This window comes from Taudactylus pleione, unplaced genomic scaffold, assembly GCF_031769625.1.
Source record: "Taudactylus pleione unplaced genomic scaffold, aTauple2 ptg000026l, whole genome shotgun sequence".
NCBI classification, from domain to species: Eukaryota; Metazoa; Chordata; class Amphibia; order Anura; family Myobatrachidae; genus Taudactylus; species Taudactylus pleione.
The window spans coordinates 31933322-31955565 of record NW_028284428.1 but is presented as its reverse complement, the minus strand read 5'-3'; the positions used below and the strand labels follow the sequence as shown (position 1 = coordinate 31955565).

Below are 22244 nucleotides of genomic sequence, written 5' to 3'. Positions count from 1 at the left end.
TTACTAAAAAAATAATTGCAATACTTAGAACTTGCTTCAGAATGTTGAGAAAAGGCAAAATACATTTTTTAAGTTGATTACCGTAACTGTTATCATCACTGGCTCTCGATCAAGAAAATGATCAAACACAATATAGCACATACTAATTCAGCAGAAATGAACTTATACATATAACAAAATAAAAGCTAAGTTTAATGTACAGGTACAGGTTGAGGCTCCCATATCCAAAATGCTTGGGACCAGGGGTATTTTGGATATCGGAATATTCCGTATTTTGGAATAATTACATATCATAATGAGATATCTTGGGAATGGGACCCAACTATAAACACAAAATGCTTTTATGCTTTATATACACCTTATACGCACAGCCTGCAGATCATTTTATACTATATTTTTAATAATTTTGTGCATCAAATAAATTTTGTGTACATATATGAAATTCATTTATGTTTCATTTACACCTTATACACAGAGCCTGATTGTTATTTTATACTATATTTTTAATAATTTTGTGCCTTCAACCAAGTTTGTGTATATTGAACCATCAGAAATTAAAAAAATGTCACTATCTCAGTCATGCTTCAAATATTCTGTATTTCGGAATATTTGGATATGGGAGACGCAACCTGTAATAGATACGGTCACATAAACAGACATACATTTTGGGCCTGATTCTCAGTCACACGCAATGCCGATGTTAATGGAATTGAGTGATTTTTTGCTACTCTGCGTATGTGTAAATCCCTAAAAACGAATACAGCAATTACGCTATGTGCATGCACAGAGGTGCAGTTGTGAATAAGACACAAGGTATCAGATATTTATTGGAAATGGCTTGGCATTCCTGGGCAGTGACTGGGAGGTGGCTATTCAGAGGCATGAAGATGGTCCGTTTTATGGGCGTGTTATGGGCGTATAGCTGAATTGGTTATGAACTCATACTCTTAATTGCTCACACTGAGGCCATACTCTGATGGAAATTCGGAACATGCTATGGGGCAAGTTTCAATGGTGCGACTCATGGATGCATCTAAAGGCACACCAATTGATATTACTGTGTCTAGAGACGCTGAATGTTAGCACCTCAGTCTTTGCACAGTCAGACGTACACTTGTACACCAGGGAAAGAGCTGACACTAGCATTAGCATAAAGTTCAGTGTTCTCCCCAGGCTGTTTTTTGCAGGTGCACCACCCGGCAAGAAACAGCCTACCACCCGGCACTTTGGGAACCTGCAAGTGGGTATCTTGGAGCTGTATAAAAAGGACCAGATCCTACAGACTTTGCAGCTTTTTCATAAATCAGACAACTGGGCCTCTAATAAGAAGAGGAGAATTAATATATAAAATGTTATTTCAAGTTTAAAGCATTATAAGGTCAGGGTTTAAAACATTTTATTATTGCGAAGGACCGCAACCGGCTACTTCTTGATATCACCGGGCTGGAAAAAAAATTCTGGGTAGAACACTGAAGTTGCAGATGGGACTACAGCAAAGATGCTAAAGATGGCACACCAGCTTGCTACTTGGAATCAGGCCTTTTATGTAAGAGTGTTTGGAATTCTGAATTATAAATGAACTGTATAATAGAAATGTTTATAATAAACAACTTTATAAATGATTTCTGTATAAATGCTTTATTCTGTTCAACTAGATAGCCCAGTAAATATTGTCTTGGTAATCATCGTCATTGAAGTCTAATAAAATTCCAAGCTGAATTGTTAGGCAGGGACTGCAACATGCAGACAGTAATGCAAAGTGAATTGTGCTGAAACAGATTACTAAAATAAAATCTGCCTTGCAATATCTGGTGTGGATCCTATGGGTTACAGCACGTCAGTGATCTTTGCGCTATGTTATTAAATATATTTACAGTGAGTGTGTTTTTCCTTTGTGAATTTTGAACATTAATAATGTGTAGATCTGATTCATATTTAAATGTCACAGTAGAATATAAGGACTTTTATATGGTGGCACTGAAATTTTTTTTGTATAAAAGTGTATACCTGGCCTTGTACCTTTAATAGAGAACTACAAGTGTTTTTTCTAAGCTTCCCTGCAGCATAGTAATACTATTGGGATGAAACAAAGAGGGATCTGTGATAGTAATAGTATTTTATTCCACCAAACACCTCTCCATTCATCAGGCCAGTTGTATATTGAAATAATGATACTGCTAAATTGCATCAGAGGTTCTTAGCATAATGAAGGCCATAATTATGGGCCTACCTACCATATCTAGGTGACCTCATCAGGCAGGTCCCTAACACTCCTATAGAACAAATACAGGGCACAGGACCCCCAGGCCAACCCAGCTGAGACTTGTAGTACTGCAAGCAGAAAACGAAACAAATGCAAACTAGTCTGAGATTTACTTATGTAGGATTTAACACATAGATGCTTCTTTATTATTCTTTAACCTTCACTTTAAATCTCACACTAGTGTGATGCCATGGGGCGGTTCTGCTGGGTTGGCCTGGGGGGTCCCGTGCCCTGTATTTGATCCATAGGAGTGTTAGGGACCTGCCTGATGGAGGTCACCTGGATATGGTGGGCCCATAATTATGGCCATCATTATGCGAAAAACCTCTTTGATGCAATTTAGCAGTATTATTATTAGGTTCAGCATGGTTAAGAGTGTGCACCTGCATTTGTTTCATATTCTGCTTGCAGCACTACAAGTCTCAGCAGGTAGCACCTCACATTGTGCTTAGGTGTGCAATCTAGGGCCCCTCTCCCTATGTATACAGTTGTATATTTGCTCATTTGTATATGCTTTTAGTTTTCTTTGGTGTGATTATGGGGGGAATTCAATTAGGCACAAGTTTGCAAAAGGTGTTAAACTCGCGCACTTCACTTTATAATTCGCACACTTTACCTTCATGTGCGCACCCGAGATACGGACCTTTCAATTAGAAATGCCAATTCGCACTACTCGCAGTGAGAGTGTGCAAATTTTCCCAAAAAGCGTAAAGGTAAAGTAGCATGAAAAAATGGGGAGACCTTCCTGGACCCCAAAAAAGTGACAACTTCAATAGCAGAATCATATAGAAGACCGTAATTGGCCATAAGGAAAGTATTGTACACTTTTTAAAGGTGTCAAATGGCTGATTTGTGCATTTTTTTAAAATATATAAAAAAAATTAAAAAGCTGTCGAATTTCGTTAAATTACAAAGGAATTAAATGGAAAATGTGAAAAAAAAGTAAAAAAAAATGCTTTTGGGGTAGTTTGAGATGACTAAATAGCATTTTTTTTTCGTTGAAATACACTTTCATTAAATCTGAGGTGTATTATTTATCTAAAAAGCTTATTTTTGTGGTAATTTAATACCATTTTTTTTACCCCAAAAATTACATGTAATTATTGGCCCAATTAAGCTAATTGAAAAATTCCAAATGGCTAATTAGTTATTATTAGGGGGGTGTCCGAAGGGTCCTGAAGAAAGTCACAATATTTATACCGTAGAATAAAAATGTCCCCTGCCTTTCATCTGCTAAGGTCGATGCAAATAAAAACAGGCAAATTTACTCTGAAAAAGAAATGCGGGTTTGGAATTCAATTGCAAATGTAATTCGCAATGTGAATTTGCCATGAAATTCTCCTCACGGAACCAAACTCTCACCTAATTGTATCCCCCCCTATATGTTATAAAGCAAAAACATTTTACTTAACTGTGCCATAAAATCTATTCCATATACAATATATATTGCTGAGGTTCCACAATATATATTGCTGAGGTTTCTACTGTATATTCACTGAAGGAAGGGACTAAATACACCTTTCTGGCAATAATCTATACCTACTGATCTGACAAGCTCCATTATGAAGCGGTTCTGTCTCCAATGTCCCCAACAAACTCAGAAATACTGTACTGGCATCTGCCCTGCAGACTGCCATGGAAGAACTCAGCTAGGCAGCTCCTGTTGAGCTCTTCTGGTCAGTGAATTTCAGTTTCTCACTGGGACATAGAACAAATACCAAGGTAGAAAATGGCACTGGTGCCATTTTCCCAGAGATATGTGCATGCACAATGCAGCGGGAAAATGGTGCCGTTGCCATTTTCCCAGTAATATGTACTTGTACAGTCAACTGTGCATGTTCCAGCACTAGGGTGGAGCTTTCGCAGACACTGCACCCTGGCAACCTCTCCTCATCAGATGCCCCTGCCTGCCTAAGTGTATAAGGCATAGTATGGTCATATTTTATTAAGCTAAAAAGTGAATCTTTCCATACGTAGGTTTATCTCACCCTTGGCAGAAATGAAATGACATTGGCAAAACGTTCGATAATTATAAAATTTATGATTCACAAAATCGAAAAAGAAAGCAATTCCTTGTGTGGAAAGATAACATTTTAAAATGATCAATCATTTTGTGTTAGAGATTTTTTTCATGTTAAGCATATGTTTATTATTAATGCAAAGAATACTGACATAAATTTGTTATTACTATAAAATTATTTTGCAAATTACACTTACCATTGGATTGTTCATCCCATTCAAGCAGCCATTTTAATTGGCAGTCACAGGCCAACGGGTTGCCATGGAGATATAAATTCTCTAGCAATGGCATTGTTTTAATCATGGCAGCAGGGAGTGTCTGAATCATGTTGTCTGATAAATAAAGGTGTTTCAATGTTGATTGTCTAAAATAGCCTAAAAAATTAAAAGTGCAAAAGGTGTTGGCATGAATTTGCTGAAGCACGTTCCCTTCTAGGTGAAGTAGTCTTAAGGCAGTTAAGCCGTTAAATGCATTGGGATGTATGAATCCAACTTTATTATGGTCAACATGTAATCTGGTTAAACCAGAAAGTCCATGAAATGTGTGGCTGTTAATAACTTTTAGCTTGTTGTAGCTCATTTTGAAAACCTGTAGGACAAAAAAATAAAAAAATTATTTGTTTTTTGACTACAGCTGTAACTTGGAATTCCAAATAAATAACATTCATTTATTCATCAATTTTAATATATGAGAAATATTTGGCTCATGTTGTGAACGAGAAAGCTATTCTTTTTCCAATCTTATATTTGCATATGGCAAAAAGTAATAAGGACAATTAACAATACTGTATGTTGCAGTATTTCTTTTCATGATGATAGGAAAATATTTTACATGCAGACCACCAGCATTTTTGTTGGTGCCTAAAGGAGAAAGTTAAATAGATCCATTCTCATTTCTTACACAAACACTTGCATTGTTAAAATTCTAAAATTAGGTCTAGCCCTGTGAAGGTTCTAGAACAGTAGTTGGCCACAGTTCTAGATGACAGTTTTTCCAACAAAGATATCCAAAACTCATATTTTGAAGATTTCTCTTTGGGAACTGGTGGGATTCTTCCTAACCAAATCAAATAGATGCATTTGCTAAGGATAAGTAAGCAAATCATCAGAATATGACCTATTAGAATACATGAGTTGATAAACCTTGGTCTAGTCATATTTAAATTCTACTGTACTTATTGACTACAGGTGGATTCTCGCCATAGGCTTACACAGGCATAAAGCAAGGGGTGTGCGAAACGGACATAGGATTGCTTTCCCCCACCAGGACATGCACTATCAGCACTCCCTCTCTAAACCCCCCCTCCTATCAGAAATATACAATCCATTCTCCTTCTCCCCCACCTTGACAAGCACTCTCAATGCTCCTACCCAGACAAACACAATACACACACCCACAGCACCACCTACCTCTGGGTCATACACTATGCCCATTTCACCTGGTCCGGCTGGCAGTCACTGCTGTCTCCTCCAATGTGTTGCAGACTGCCAGAGAAGAGTCAGCCTCATTTGAACACAAGATAATCAATATGAACTGCTCTTTTGGATGCAGCAGTTTCACATTGGTCATTTTGCATTCAAAGAGAGGCTGTCTCTTCTCTGGGAGTTGGCAACACTGGGGAAAAGATGCTGAAGGTAATGGTCGAGGCTGCCTAAGGGATGTGTAAGTGTGTTGGAGAATAGTGCTTACGCTGCCTCCTCGGTCAGTTCCCATAAAATAGAGGTGTTGCCCAATGGGCATGCATGACCTCTGAACCAATGGTAAATAGCACCTAGTCAGAGTGATTTATGTGACAAGTGAGACTAACAGTCTGACATCACATGTGCTTAATGCCTTACTTCCAAAATGTGAACTAGAGTGCATTTTGAAATAGTGATAGTTGTGTCATGTTGTGTTATTTTGTATAACCTCCAATGTTTTGCTTACAGGAACGATTGCATATTGTCATGTAACCAGAGACAGCCTTGAGCAAAGGGGGGTGTTGAAGGAGAGAGCTTATGCGGTCTCCTTGATACTCAGTCTGTTCCCATAGTAACTGGGGTGCACCGCACCTGGTTTGCGCGACCTCTGACCCAGTGCACCTTCTGTGGGTATGCAGTTAATATCCCGACGATCGGGATGCTGACTGCTGAGATCCCAGTGCCAGAATCTTGGTCACTGAGAGAACACTGGTGCTGGAATCCCAACAGGACTGGGGATGCCAACGTTGGAAAACCGGCAGCCTGCAACCCGATTGTAAGGAGACAGAGGCAAGGCAAGTATTAGCCGCAGGTGGAAGCATTAGGTTTAGACTCCTCAGGGGCACTTAGGGCTAGGCTGTGAGAGGGGGGAAGTTAGCGTTAGACTCCAGGCAGTGGGGGTTAGGTTCAGGCACCACCAGAGGGAGGATAGGGTTAGGTACTAAGGGGGGAGGGTTAGTGTTAGGGTTAGGCACTTACAGGGAGGGTTAGGGTGCGGGTTAGGGAGGGTTAGTATGAGGGTACAAAAAAGGAGGGTTATAGGGTAAATAGGACAGGGGAACAGTACTCACCATTCCCCTGTCAGAATTCCAACCTATGGGATGCTGCTGTCCATGTACTGACAGCCTGCATCTCCTCCGTCGGTATTTCATACCGATTCCCTTCTGTGCATGCCATGAGTTTTCCTTCCTCCTTTCTCCATAGGAGTAGGACGTGCCCATGAGTATCCTGTCTGTCACTGAGCTTTACAGATGCAGTGGTGCCACAGCTTACCACTGTGTCACCACACTTGTGGACATACAGGACCCACTGCCACAAATGTATGCATACTACACTGTGCAGAAGCTCAGGTTCCACATACTACCTATGTTAACCTGCTCCTGGCTGGATCTGTATAATACCATATGTATCTGAATTGTTCTGCATTAAGTCTGTGTTGTCTCACACAATGTTGTTATACCTGGTTAATAAATCAAAGACTTGGTTAACCTATTCAATATGTGGACTGACCTCCATCACTCACTGCCAATTTTAAATGCACCCTGCACACTCCATGCACAGTCCTATGATTCTCAACCTACATACTTTAACATTTTGTAGGTTACGCATGACATCTTAACAGAGGAAACAAGTGATTGCAACACTAAACAATGCCTCAAATTATATTCCAGGAAGCTTAGCTTGATTGTAGGCATCAAGATTGGGAAGTTTTAATTTTTATAATAGCCAATAAGAATCAGGCTGATTCTTATTGGCTTAGGCTGTCACATCTAACAGCCTCCATTGCACCAGTAGAGGATAGAAGGGACAGAGACTTGAGGTGAGGGGACAGAGCCTTGGTCAGGGATAGGAGATTCCTCCAAAACATCTTAACAGAGGAAATAAATGATTGCAACACTAAACAATGCCTCCTGAAGTGGACACTAAACACAGTAATGCATACTGAAGTGGACCGATCAAGGCCTGCACTGTGGCTGCTGCTGGACTGCTGATGTCACTACCGACTGAGGGCAGGGAGGGACTTGAAGCTACTCTCTTGCAAACAGGTCAGTATTCTGTGGGGGGCTGGGGCAATTTAATGTATGTGTTATTCTTATTAGGTGAGGTACAATGTTTTTTTTTCTTGTTGAGAAGGGGCAATGTGTGTGTTTTTTTGTGGGGGCAAATGTGTTTCATTTTTTTACTTTGGGAGCCAATGTGTGATTTTGGTAAGACCCCACGCCCCTTGCTGCAAAGTCACGCCCCATTTCTTTGCATTTTTTTGCATGCCACGCCACTTCTCGTGAGCAAATAGAGATACTCTGTAGATCACAAAAGATTTTTAGCTTTAAAAGTAGATCATCAAGTCCAAAAGTCTGGCCACCCCTGCCTTATACTGTTTGCTTACCTTCTCAGGACTTAAACATTTATTCCTACAAACGGTTTTTCTAAACTTCTCAATAATATAATGCAAAAATAATATTGTTTGCAGTCAGGCTACCCAGAGGAAAAAAGTTAAAAAGTAATACAATTATTTAAGTGTGACAATAGTTACTGGACAATAATTTTACCTCATTATTCTACCAGAATAAGTTATCATGTATACACTGTACACTATTATTTCAAAAAGTCTTATACCAAAAAGTATTATTTAAAATTAGTATGTTACCTGTAGGGAACTTAGGTCTTTAAAAGCACCATTGGGGATATTTTGCACGTCATTGCTATGAATCAAAAGCATCTCCAGCTTTGATAGTCCTAAGAATGCATTTTCAGGTATGGATTGGATACTGTTGAACCTGTTGCAAACAGAAAATACTATTTATCAAATGGTGCAGATGTGCATTTAATTTGTGTTACTGCCAATCACAATATGACGTCAGGCATGGGATGATAGATTGCATGAGATAAAAGGGCACAATAATGTTAATACCTATATACTGTATAAATGGTAGACAAATATTATCACTTTTATAACCATTAGACCAGAGCCGTAACTATACTTTTTGGTGCCCTGTGCCAGAATGAGCATTGGTGCCCCCCCCCCATTTTTTATAGTAACACACCCGAAAAAGGGCCATGGCCTCATGGGGAAGGGCCAGGGAAGAGATAGGGGAGGCCAGGAGATGCTGGGGATAAAATAAGAGGAAGCTACAAGTGAGAATGATAATAAACAGAAAATTGACAGGCCTGAACAGCGCCCCGTGCCCTGCGGTGCCCACTGCCATGGTACAGGTCACACCAACCCTAGTTACGGCCTTGCATTAGACTAACAATATAAGCAGTAATTTTGACCTGTAAAGCAACAATAAAATTTTTAAATTAAGACTGCACCCATGAATATGTGTACTTTTGTAACATAAATGTACCTGTAAAATGACAAATTAAGGGCGATTTACTATGCATCACTTTTGTAAGTGCATGCAGTTTTCAGAGTCAAACTAGTGGATCTTCTATCCCACAGTTCAGAGGCTGAAACAGCATCTAATATCCCAAACCACGTGTGGGTTACAGCATATATGGGTAATGCGGGGTGCCAAGATAATTTTGGGTCAACCTTTAATTCTTATAAGCGTAATATATTGAACGAGCTGTATTCTTTGTTAAGTTATACAAATACCCCATATGTATTAAAAATTATATATATGCTGTGGTTCCGTGGCAAAGCAGTCCATATAGGATTCTATGGGGATGCATTGTGCCCACATGCAGTAAGCTCCTGAAAGCATAACTTTCTGGAGCTTGTGTCTCCTAGGCAATGCATCAATAGACAGGACCCTTGCGCAAATTCGCAGTCCGATGTCTTTTCATTTTAACTCCTGGGTCAGGAACCCAGAAGTGAAGTCATCCCAGGACAGCTGTGCAACGTAGAACTGTTCCAGCAAGAGGAGGATAATACCTGCCGACGGATGATCCTGGAAGCAAGTATGCAAAGTATAGATGTGAGATTAACCTTGTGTTATGGTTTTGGATCTAGTTTAATCTTCGTGTTTTGGTTTTGGTTTTGCAAAACCTCCCTCAACTGTGTTTTGGTTTTGGTCTGGATTAAAAAAAAAATAGATAAAAAGCTCTTAAAAACAGCTAAAACCCTGTAATTTATGTAATCCAATACAGAAAGTTGGATTTAAAATCAGAAATTCGAACCATCAGATCAGATCAGATCAGATCAGAACTGCGACTCGGATTTATCCGAATCTCCTCAGGAAATCAGAACCGCGACTCGGATTCACAAAATTCGGGTGTATTTGGATTTCAGGAGAACTGAACTGCACATCTCTAATGCAAAAATGTCCATTAATGATCGCATAATAAATACAATCATTAATACATCTTTTCCATAGTATCATAAAGATAATAAATTAAAAATAAAAATGAAATACAAAAAATGGATAATAAAAGTGGTTCAATCTGTAGCCAAATAGAATAGGATAAAAAAAACTATACCAGTAAAGCGAAAATAAGGGACCGACAAAGACAACATGAAACAAACAAGTAACAAAACACTGATATGCTGGCGCAAACCAGGATAAAAACTCTCCTAATATCAAATAGTTCATTCCAGGTATATAGTTTTTAACACAAAAAAATCTTTAGTAAAACATCTGTTAGCCAATAGATGTGGTATTACTGTATGTCCTAGTAGGTAAGAATCAAAGCTGGCAGGTAAAAGTATCCTCTGTGTGTTTGTGCTGTATACAAAAGACACACAGGCATGGGCGTAGTTACTGTGGGTGTAGCTGCTATAGGGCCTGCATCACCACCACTGCACCCAGCCCACCTCAGTGGCATTACAGTGAGAGAAATAGCTCCTGATTCCTTCTGCAAACTGCTTCTTCATCACAGGCACTGGCTTAACTACCGAAGGTGTAGTGGGTGCCGCTGCTATGGGGCCCAGGCTGTCTACGTGGCCGGGCCATTCCCCTACACCTAAGGCGCCAGACCAGCCGCGGTCACGTTCTCCTTCAGCAGCAGTGTGCTGCGCTGCACTGGGCAGACACATCTACCATCCCCATCAACTCCGTCTCTCCTCACTGACTGATACTGGGAGGAGGTGTGGCCATGATCTGGGGATGTCCCAGCAGGCTCAGCACACGGTTCCTCCCAGCATCAGTCAGCGAGGCATGATGGAGCCAACCGGGAGAGGAGATGTGAACACTGCTGAAGGAGGACACGACCACAGAGCAGAGGTAAGTCGCGGAGGGGGGGAGAGAGAGAGAGTGCTGGGGAGGCGGGGGACCTAAGGGGTCCTTGTGAACATTTTGATATGGGCCCCTCAAGGTCTAGTTACAACCCTTAGTCACAGGCAGACTTCAGCCTGTGACCAGTTCATCAGCACTGTTGGCACCCAGTCAGACTGACCAGCAGCAACTCCCCCATACCTCCTCTGACAAGGCTCTCATCACTGATGCTGGGAGGAGGCGTGGCTGTACTGACCCCATTAGGACATCCCTGGACTACAACCCCACTTCCTCCCAGCATCAGTGAGGGGAGTCTGAGCATTAGGACCAGGAGGTGAGCAGAGTGTGTGTGCAGTGGCAAATGCAGCATTTCTAGAGGGGGGGTTCCAAATGCCAGATTTTAGAGTGAGTGTGACCAGTCCATGAAGAGGGCATAATTAGCACTTAACCAGCTTTAATATGCATCATAGAAAGTATATTGTATGTCATAATTCCAGCATATAGAAGACCAGCAATCACTAACCCATCAAATGCTGCAGCAGGGCCATCCTGCCTGAGCTGAATGGTTTTATTTTAGATGTGGGCACCATTCCAGAGTATTAGAGCAAGTCCGGGAGTCTGGGAGAGCTGCAGAGGAACCTAGCACTGCCCTGGACATACTGTATATGTACATATTGGGCTATATAGCAGTGCACCCCTAACAGTTCATGTTTTCTAGATCTCCTAGTTGATGCACAGGTGTATTTATTACTGGCTGATACATGTTAAAAGATCCACAGGTGCTGCTAATTATTTCATTTGTGATACTGAGAAGAACATGCAGCACTAGTAAAATTCTTTTATATTACTATTTCTATTGTGGTCATGGTGTGGGCTGGGGAGGGGGGTTTTCAGGCAGATGGAAACCCCCCCTGCATTTGCCTATGGTGTGTGTGTGTGTGTTAGACCTAAGGAGGCTTTGTGGAAATTTTACTAATGGGCCACCATAGCTTTAGCTATGCCACAGCTCACAGGAAAGAATTTGATATTTATTTATTAACATTTACTGTACTTACAGATGTGTCCTGCTACATGTTTGCCGATCATGCTACAAACTTGCGCACGCATCGCGCCACGCGATTACCCGCAGCAGCATACGCTGCTCACTGTGATCGCACCATGCATTCCTATGGTGGCACAGATGCGAACACAGTGCACGTATCGACTTGCGGGCACACACCTTGCGCCATGCGTGCTGCGATTTGCTGCGTACGCAACAAAGATGTAGCAGGACACATCTGTATATAGCACCAGCATACTATTGGTACCAAAACAGTAATAAAACAAAACAAGGTAATAACAGACAGAAAAAGAGGTAAGAGGGCCCTGCTCACAAGCTTACAATCTTTAGTGGAATAAGCATTTAATGCATGAGGATAATTGCTACAAATTTCTAATTGCTCCAGTCAGACTGCAGAGGTTCTTGGTAGGCTGTAATATCCAGTCACACAGAATTGTGACCTGGGATCAGCAGGATATGTGAGTGAAGATAGAGAACGTATGGGGGGCGATGCCAGGACGGGCATGGTGTAGGAGGTTAAGTCCATAGCTCTCCGGCCCTTATATCCATAGTCTAACATCCTGAGACTCCCACTAGTGAGTTGACAGTGGTATCTGCTGGGTTACTTACCTGAGGCTGACTGCTGCTGAGTACTGGGAGCTGTTTGTTCTCCTCTGTCACAACTCTGGTGACAGCCGCCATCTTGGATTTCTATCCTGGCTAATCCTGGCTCCACCACAGACTCTACAGTGTCTCTACAGTGTCTCCTGGTTCCAATCCTGCTTATATCAAGTAGTGGGAGTCACTGCTGTGGACTGCTGCAATTCTGCTGGCTTGCTATTACTATTAGACACTGGATCATATAGAATCAATGTAATCAATATTGATTGATTAGTTCTGTCTGGTGCTTATATCTGCAAGCACCTAGTCCTGTCCTGAGAATCTCTGTGATTACAGAGATCTAATTGCCCGGACTGCAACTGAAAATAGGGAGAATCACCCAGGATCCACACTGTCTATCTTGGTCGTCCTTTGGATTTTTGGTCCTGTACAAGGGAAGTTATATGTTTGTCTGAAGATCCTTCTGCCTGCTCTGTCTGCTTTCCTGAGGTAGATACATTTATGATATTCCTGCTGATATAACTTTCCTGTGATTTCTGACTTTCTCTGCCTTGCTGATATTAGCTGCTGGGTTGTGTGGTATTTTTGTGCAGTGGGACATATAAAGCTCCCAGTATATATATTTATATATACTGCACTGCATATCCTGGTTCATATCTCCTGAAGTCCTGTACTACCATCGGTATATTATGGATCATCTCCTTAAAGCTATTACTGATTCTGGAGCAAGTCTGGCGGCTCAAGTGATGAGATTGCAAGAAGATTTATCTTCATGTTATAGTTTGTCCCAAGATGTGGCTCGGTGTCCTGAAATGGAGACTCATGTTCTCATTTTGGAAGGAGGTGATACACCTGTTACTGATTGGCCGATCTCCTTTAAGTCTCAGAAAGTGGCATATTGGATACCCTCTGCTGCACTTGATGGCTGCTCCGATGATATGTTTTGTCTCCTCCATTTTCCAATTCCGTAACTCTAAATACACCTGATCAAATCCGATTTTTGAACTTATCTTCTTCACTCCCTGTGCATATATTCAAGTTTGAGGAATCCTCAGTTGTTGGGTTCTCTGACTCTACACCAAACCTATTCTCCTTTCCTATCTACTTTGATGAAGTTTGGGGACTTGTTATCAGAGACTTTTCTATTCTATATTTATTCACAAGAGGTTGAGACCTGGCCTGATTAATACTTTAGAATCTATTGTTTTGTTTCACTATTGAAACTTTATATGTCTGTTTCTCTGCTTTGAGGGAGAGGAGGGGGGAGAGGAAAGGAAATATTTTTCTATTAATGTATAATCAAAGTGGTTGAATTTATATGCCTATATCTGTACATCCTGACTTTTTGCTACATTATATTCTGTGTGGGATTTATGTTTTAATATTTTGTAATGTGTGGGAGTAACCATATATTGTCTAGGCCGGAGAGCTAGGCCATGCCTATGGTCATTAGCTTTTTGCCTTGCTTTAAAATGTTTTTTATTTTTGTTGCTCATTTTTCGCCCTTAATATTTATGTAAATTTACCATCCGATATTCAAGATTAGGGGGGTTGGGTTTTGTACGCAGATTAGCAAAGTTTAGGGGGGATGTTAGGGGATCCAAGTATAACTAGGTTGGGATATGGCTATACAGGGTGGGGGGTTATTGGGAGGTTAGTTTTGGGTGTATTTGCTTTGTTTCAATATTTTGGCTGTGTTTTGTTTGTGTGTGGGGGGGAGGTTTAGTGGTAGTGGTAGGAACCGTTGCTAGGGGGTGAGGGTATTATGGGATCCAGATTTACCTAAGTTGGGGTTAGGTTATACAGGGTGGGGGGTTATGAGGGAGGTTTTGCTTTGTTTAGTTTTAGGTATTACTATTTGGACAAATGTGTATATTTTATTAGAATGTTCTCTTTGCTATTCTGGTATGTGATTTTTATACCTGAGCTGCCTAGGGTGAGATATATGTATCATTTAAGGGTATATTGTATTTCTTTTATCTCCGTATTCATGTGCTCGAATAGCACCTTCAAGTTCTTTCTGCTATAAATACTTACATCAGGAAGTACTTAATATATACTGTTATATATATCTATATACTATATTGTAATCTCCTGTACTATACTATGTTTATGCTCAACATTTGATATGTTTGGTTTTCATATCTGTCCTATATTCGATGAGTATATTCTTGTATTTTATTTTATTTACTTTTCCTTATTTGTTTATGTATGTCTAAAAATATCAATAAAAACTACTGAATTAAAAAAAAAAAAAGAATGTATGCAAAGTTATGTGTGTTCTGAAGGTAATTAGATAGAGTTTATGTATGATATATGGATGGTTGTGGAATATGATAAGCTTGTCTGAAAAGGTGAATTTCCAGGGAACGCTTGAAGGTTTGGAGTGTAGTAGCGAGATGATGAGTACTCACTATATGCTTCATTCACCCAGTCCATAGCAGTGTGTTTTGATGCGCACTGCTGTTCACCTACTGTGAAAATATAAGGATAGTCTGTACCAACATTCAATTAATTGCTATTGACACTATTTTTGCAGTTTGCGAATGAGTAGAAAGTTTGCAGGAAACTTCATACCAATCACTGATAAGTGATCTATGCTATAAGGACATTTTTATGCAGTTCCACCTGGGAACAATGAACGGTCCCAGTGGGCTATTTAAAACTTTGAAAGAGAAACAAAACTGAGCTGAGCTGAGCTTAGCTGAGCTGGTGCTGGTGCCTGGAGCACAAACGCCACTTGCACTCATAGTACATTTCTAAAATTATATCTAGTATCTGGTTGCTATGGGTAATATCTTCTTCTCTTTTGAAGGTTTGATAAGTCTCCCCAACTATCTTGCAGATCCAGTCATACAAGGTGTGACTATTAAATACGAGACTGATGCTATAATTTATACTTAAATATATTAAGTATATTTTAATTTGTTCCCCTTTTATGTACTCCCGTTCTGCATCCACACCACTGCATTCTTATTGTGCTGTACCATCTGTCAGTTTTTTTTTTAATTTTGCCAAGTATATAACAGATCAGAGTTGCCTACCTTTGAAGATCTCTTCCCGGGAGAAGCCCGGGTAAGAGAAGCAGGAGGGAGGCAATGGGGGGCGGGGCGTGATGATTCACGTCATTAAGCCCCCGCCCCCTTGCGGTAAAATTGCCGCGATTGGCTAGAATTTGCATAGGGGGCGGGGCCAAATGACGTGATTTATGTAGAATCACATTTTAAGCCCCGCCCCCTACCGGTAGACCCGCGATCGCCGCGGGTATTCTCCTCATTCTGCCCACTTCACTAGGAAGTGGGCAGAATGTGGGAGAAATGCCTACCCTTCTGGAGGTTTGGGGGGTTACCCGAAAAAATCGGGAGCCTCTCGCGAAAACCGGGAGGGTAGGCATGTATGTAACAGATACTGTACATAGTGGGTGGAATGTGCACTCAGGAAGATTGCTAGGGGTACATTTACTACAGTGAGAGTTTTTAGAAGTGGAGATGTTGCCCATAGCAACCAATCATATTCTAGATATTATCTTCTAGAAGGTGCTAGATAAATGTTAAGTAGAATCTGATTGGTTGCTATGGGCAACATCTCCACTTCTAAAAACTCTCACTTTAGTAACAAGACTCTTCAAGGAGACAGTGATTTTGCTGCTATTTCAGGGAGTTTCATGGAGAGGTGACAAGTATGAAGTTGGTTACAAGTTTAACTAGGAAAACTAACAAGTTGAAGATACCCAGCAGTTTTAAAAGGAAGATTTATCAAAGCTGGGGGTGAGATAAAGTACCTACTATACCTACTAGACATGAGCGGGTCCGGTTTTCCGAGAACCGGACCCACCTGAACGTCGTGTTCTGAGGCGAGATCCGAGTCCGGCTCATGTTTTCCCGCTTGCTCGGATCCGAAAACAAGGCAAAACGAGTCATCCTCCCGCTTTCGGATTCTCGCGGGTTTTGGATTATTTAAAGGTCCCCGCAATCAGCGCCATTTTCACTGCGGCTGTGAAGAGAGAAGCTAGCAGACGTGTAGTCAGTCACTGTCAGTCACTCAGTGTGTGTCCAGTTGAGGTCTTGGCCTGAAGGCTGCTGCTGTGTTGTCCATAAAGGGGCTTAAGCTGCAGTATATAAAAGGGGACTTCCTTCAGTGGGTGCGGCAGCTGCTGTGTCACTTTGCCTGTCAAATAACTGTGGCTGCTGCTGTGTTGTTGTTCTGTACATCAGGCTAGGGCTGCAGTCCATAAAGGGGTCCTGTGTTGTCCAGGGGGGGTGCTCTGTCAATTAGGGGTGCTCTTCCCCAGTGTAAAATAAAATAAAGGTACTTTTTTCTTTTTTTTGTGTGTGTGTGCATTAGCAACTTAGCTGCGCTATTATTGTTCGGTGACACTGCCACAGTTTATCGTCCATGTATTTGTGACTCTGCAGGTGGTTTGTCTGCACACAGCAGGGGTGCTTTGTTGTCCATAAAAAATGGGTACTGTCTGTGTTGTTCATCAAGGGGCTGCTGCCTCATTCAGGGGTGCTCTTCCCCAGTGTCCAAAAAAATAAAAGTGCTTTTTTTTGTGTTTGTGCGCTAGCAACTTAGCTGTGCTATTATTGTTTGGTGACACTGCTGGCCAGACCGCAGTTTATTGTCCACTGTTTGTGACACTATAAGTCATAGCGCAGTGTGTTATTCTTATTCATAAAAAATATTGTGACACTGTAAGTGGTAGTGCAGTCTAATATTCAAATTTTCACTTCTTTCCTCAATCGTGAATAAGTTATTAGTCTACACGCTGACTACAAGACCACAACAAAGATCTAAATAACATGCATTATATATAAAAGATAATGACATCACTGTAAGTGGTAGTGCAGTGTGTTATTCTTTTCTTATTCATAAAAAATCTTGTGACACTAAATGGTATTGCAATGTGTTATTCTTATTCATAAATAATCTTGTGACACTGTAAGTGGCAGCACAGTGTGTTATTCTTCTCTCATTCATAAAAAATCTTGTGACACTGTAAGTGGTATCGCAGTGTATTATTTTTAGTCATAATTAATCTTGTGACACTAAGTGGTATCGCAGTGTGTTATTCTTATTCATAAATAATCTTGTGACACTAAGTGGTATCGCAGTGTGTTATTCTTATTCATAAATAATCTTGTGACACTAAGTGGTAGCGCAGTGTGCTATTCTTTTCTTATTCATAAAAAATGTGCTGGTGCTGCTGTCAGTGCCACCAGTCATGATGATACTAATCCGTCTACATAATCTACTAAAGCTGATGCCCAAGGGCATACAGGGCTTAAGTCTGAAATCAAGAACCGATCTTTTACAGTGGTAAAGAGAAAAACATCAAAGGGAAAGTTAGCTGCAGAAAGACATACAATTGTCAATATGCCTTTCACCACATGCAGTGGCAAGGAAAGGGTAAGGCCTTGGCCTTTATTTATGAATGCTGGTTCTGCCTCTTATAATGATATAAGCACAAGTGAACATGCTGACATAGAAATCGAGGATGCTTCTGTGGAAGTGCACCAGGATGAGGAGGATATTTGTGTAGCTGATGCTAATAAGAATGTTGTTGATGAGGATGTTGTTTGTGTAAGTCAGGAACCGGTGGAAGAAACAGTTATTGCCCATGATAAGGAAAAGCACATTGTCATGCCTGGGCACAAGACAAAAAATTAACTTGTTATGTGTGGATTTATTTCTACCCAAATCCAGACAACAATTGTCAAGTCATCTGTACCGTTTGTAAAACCAGAGTAAGCAGAGGTAGGAACCTTAACCATTTAGGAATCTTCATCCTGTTATGTCATCTGCAGCGCATCAATCCAAAAAGTTTTGTGTTTTGTGTTGACTCATCTACATCACCAGTGGTTTTTTGGGACAGTTTAGTTTTTTCTCGGCAGATGCACTTGCTGGAGAAACTGAAGGAGCAGCCATTGCTGCATCACATGCCACTTGAGCTGACAATTTGCTTACCAACAGCTCTTTGCATCTCTTCAGATCTGTTTCCATTGGGAAGAAGAACACAATGTATGATTTAAACCTTATATCTTAAATCTTGTGTTTGCTCTGTTCAGCTTGTCCATATATCTGTGGTTAAGTGGACAGTGGGTACAATGGCATTTTGAAGGCTACTAATTACGTTTTTTTTAATGTCCCTGTACAGGTTGGGATTTGCTTTCCTAGTGAAGTGGAATCTTGATGGGATTTGGTAGCTGGCACACAGGATCTCAATTAACTGTCTAAAACCCACTGAATTATTCATGGATATTGGACGCACATCTAATATCAGCATAGATGTTATGGTGTCAGTGATTCGCTATGCAACTGGGTGACTGCTGCCATACTTGCTCCCCCTTGCAAAGGATTGTTTAACAGTCAATTGTTTTTTAAAGTACTACTAGTAGTCTTCCTGGTTCCCTTCTGGGATGAAAATCCACTCCCAGCAGCAGCAGGCAAAGCACTCAAGGATTATTCTGGGGCAAGGTCTGATGTGAATCAGTAAAATATTTTTTGTAAATGCCTCCCCTCCTCCCCTCCCATCCCCCCTCATAAATTTGTTTTGGAATCAAAAAATTCTACTGAATTTACTTCTAATCAAATCTTCCTTTTCCTGCTTTCAACTACATACATACGCCAACTCCTTGAATAATAAAAACATTTGTTTCCAGATGTGCCATGTTGGAAGTTGAACTGCCACTGCTGCTGCAATCTTTGACATGTGGTTGCTGAATGCCAAAAATGTCCAGAAATGTTTATGGCCACAGACAGCATCTCCTGCATGCCCCTTTAAATTAAAAAAAATATTCTGAACCACCAAGTTGATATTGTGGGCAAAACATGGGACATATTGTTCACCCATGCTCTCCCCTCCTTACTCATAAATTTGCTTCTGAATCAAAAAATGAAATTACATTTACTACCAATCAACTCTTTTTGTCCCTGCTTTCAACTACATACATACTCCAACTCCCTCAGGCCTCTTGATTAATGAAAACATATGTTTACTTACGTGCCATGTTGGAAGTTGAACTGCCACATGATTGTGCAGCCCACTGCTGCTGCTTAGCTTAGTCAGCCAGCTAGCTTGGTGCAAATTTTTGGCCTAAACCAGATGAAAACGTGAGCTGTGAGGTGATCAAAATTGACTGGAAATTAGTGGAAAATAATGTTATTGAGGTTAATAATACTGTAGGAACAAAAAAAAATCTGTTTTAGCTGTTTTTATACATTTAAAAAAAAAAAATACAGATCCAAAACCAAAATTACGCAAGGGATGGTTTTGGCAAAACCAAATCCAGATCCAAAACACAAGGAGCTACAGATCCAAAACCAAAACACGAGGGATGGCGTACATCCCTATTACCTACCAATCAGCTCCTAACTGTCATTTTTCAATTTGTAAAATGAGAGCTAAAAACGGATTGGTTTGTACTTTATCTCTCTCCACTTTATCTCTGTTCAAGCTTTGATAAATCTCCTCCTCAAAATGTTAACTTTAATTATTTGTTAATAAAGTATATGAACTATACTTATCTTTACTTTCAAACATACCAAAATTTCTGCATGAATTCAGTTTTATTAAAAATAAAACAAACTTTCATACAAACCCTAAATTTATTCTTTCCACATGTTTAGGTATTCTTGTTGGTACTGTTGCTAGAGACCGAAAAGTGCAATGAACTTCAGAGTTGACATAGCAGGCACATGGGTGAGGACAGGATAAGGTGCTGTGCGGAAGCCTCAAGAATATAACAATTGCTGGCAACAACCATAGATGTGTCTTGATATACATTCTGGTTAATGTCTTCATTTTTGCTCCTGTAGAAAATAAACACATTTTAAAAACTGTTTCAACATACATATTTTGTCAATTTGTAACTAATAATACACAGATATAGAAAACCAAACACTAGTAAACATATCACACAATAATTTACTCATACTACCTGTGGAGGCCACAATATGTCAGTCATTCCCAAAATAAACTTTTCCAACATGGCATACTGAGAGTAAGTAACTGTCAAAAATGTTTACTAACGTTAAAAATGAAATAAAATTGTTGACAGTCAAATAAAATAAAGATTAATAAGCATATAAAACACTTTTAGCAATAAGGTGTACATTTTTTACATCTTTAAAATAAAATTTCTGTTTCGACAGATAGAAGATGTCTTCCCATTTAACAACACCCCCAGCTGGCAACAGGATGTAGTTGGCATCCCAGTGGCCGGGATGCCGACAATCAGAATCCCAGCTCCGGAATCCAGACAGCAGTCGGAATCCCGGCTCCAGAATCCCAACCACTGAGATCCCGATGGCAAGTTTTAGGGTTAGATTTAGGGTTAGGGCTAGGCACTAGGGAAAGGGTTAGGCCACTGGGAGGAGGGTTAGGCTGCTGGAGGGGTAGTTATGGTTAAGCTGCGGTAAAGGTGGGTTAGGGTTAGGAGGAGGATTAGGGGTTACGGTATTTACAAAATGTTGTCAGGATTCTGACTGTTGGTATTTTGACCACTGGCATCCCGACCGCCAGGAACCCATACCCAACTCCTGACAAAAGCTGTCTCTGTTTGTCACCACTGGTAATAGCCTCCACCAGCAACTCCAGTTGATGCCAATTTAAGAAGGACAGGATGGCGATAGCATAGGTCTCTGTTTTTCCTTAGCCAAATATATTGAAATATTTTTGTTTATATTTTTTACAAATGTTGCTATTTTTTTCTGTATATTAATGCAGTTGCAGCTGGAAGTCCAATATTTCAGTGCACTATGGGCCAAATGTAATAGGGTGAGAGTTTAGAAAATGTATGAGTTTAGCAGTAAACTTTCATACTTTTTAAACTCGGCCAATGTAATAGAGTCCAAGAATATGCAAACTCACACGTTTTTACACTGAAATTACTCTCATGATTTAAATTCTCATCCAGATGTTTTCCTATTTTGAAGAAAAAACTCAACCAATGTTAGAGTTTACTGGTAAACTTTCATATTTTCTAAACTCTCACTCTACTACATTTGGCCTTACATGTCTGAATCGCCAAAGCTGGGTCAAGCATGTACAGTGGGGACCAGTACTGGTTGGTGAAATGGTAAGAGTTTAGTATGTCTGGCAGTACAGCTCAGCTACCCCATCAAACTTGTTTTCAACATTAGCACACAATAGAAATGTATCACAAGTTATGATAAAATGTATCACAAGTTATAAAATGTATCACAAATTAGATAAATATCAGCAGAGACACCAAGGAGGGGAGTGGGTACTGATTATGCATGCCTGGGCCTCTGTAGGAAATTGGGAGTGCAGTGTATCCATGACGGCCTTTAATCAAAATCTTAATTTAAGCAGAAACAAATATTTACAAAATGATCTTTAACAATTATTGTTTATTTTGGCCATATATAGCTAAGATTAAGTTATCTGGATAACATCAATCTTGATTATATGGTGTCAAAGGTACACATAGGTCATATATCATGATATTTTCATTGGCATTTGGTAATTATACAGAGATACCTCTGTAAGTTACCAATATTGTGCGATTTCCACTTGAGCTGGTGTGTCACATCTCTTTTTCTGCTGTGTGGAATAGTTGGGGTAGAGCTGGTTACATCTTAAGGTGCTTTTTCCCAAGTGAATCTTTTAAAAATGTTTCTCACCTTTATTCTCTGATCTAGATATATATTTGAATCTGTT

General features: G+C 40.2%; 1 protein-coding gene across 1 annotated transcript in view; it reads right to left on the bottom strand.

Moving 5' to 3' along the window:
• Positions 1-22244, bottom strand: part of MXRA5 (matrix remodeling associated 5) — a 64550-nt gene that overhangs the window by 16253 nt on the left and 26053 nt on the right. The window contains exons 2-4 of the mRNA XM_088451659.1: positions 20161-20371; positions 8391-8520; positions 4481-4871 (exon numbers count right to left, since the gene is read on the bottom strand). Of these exons, the coding sequence (XP_088307785.1) occupies positions 4481-4871; positions 8391-8520; positions 20161-20363 (724 nt within the window). The 5' untranslated portion in view covers positions 20364-20371. The remainder of the gene's footprint in view (positions 1-4480; positions 4872-8390; positions 8521-20160; positions 20372-22244) is intronic.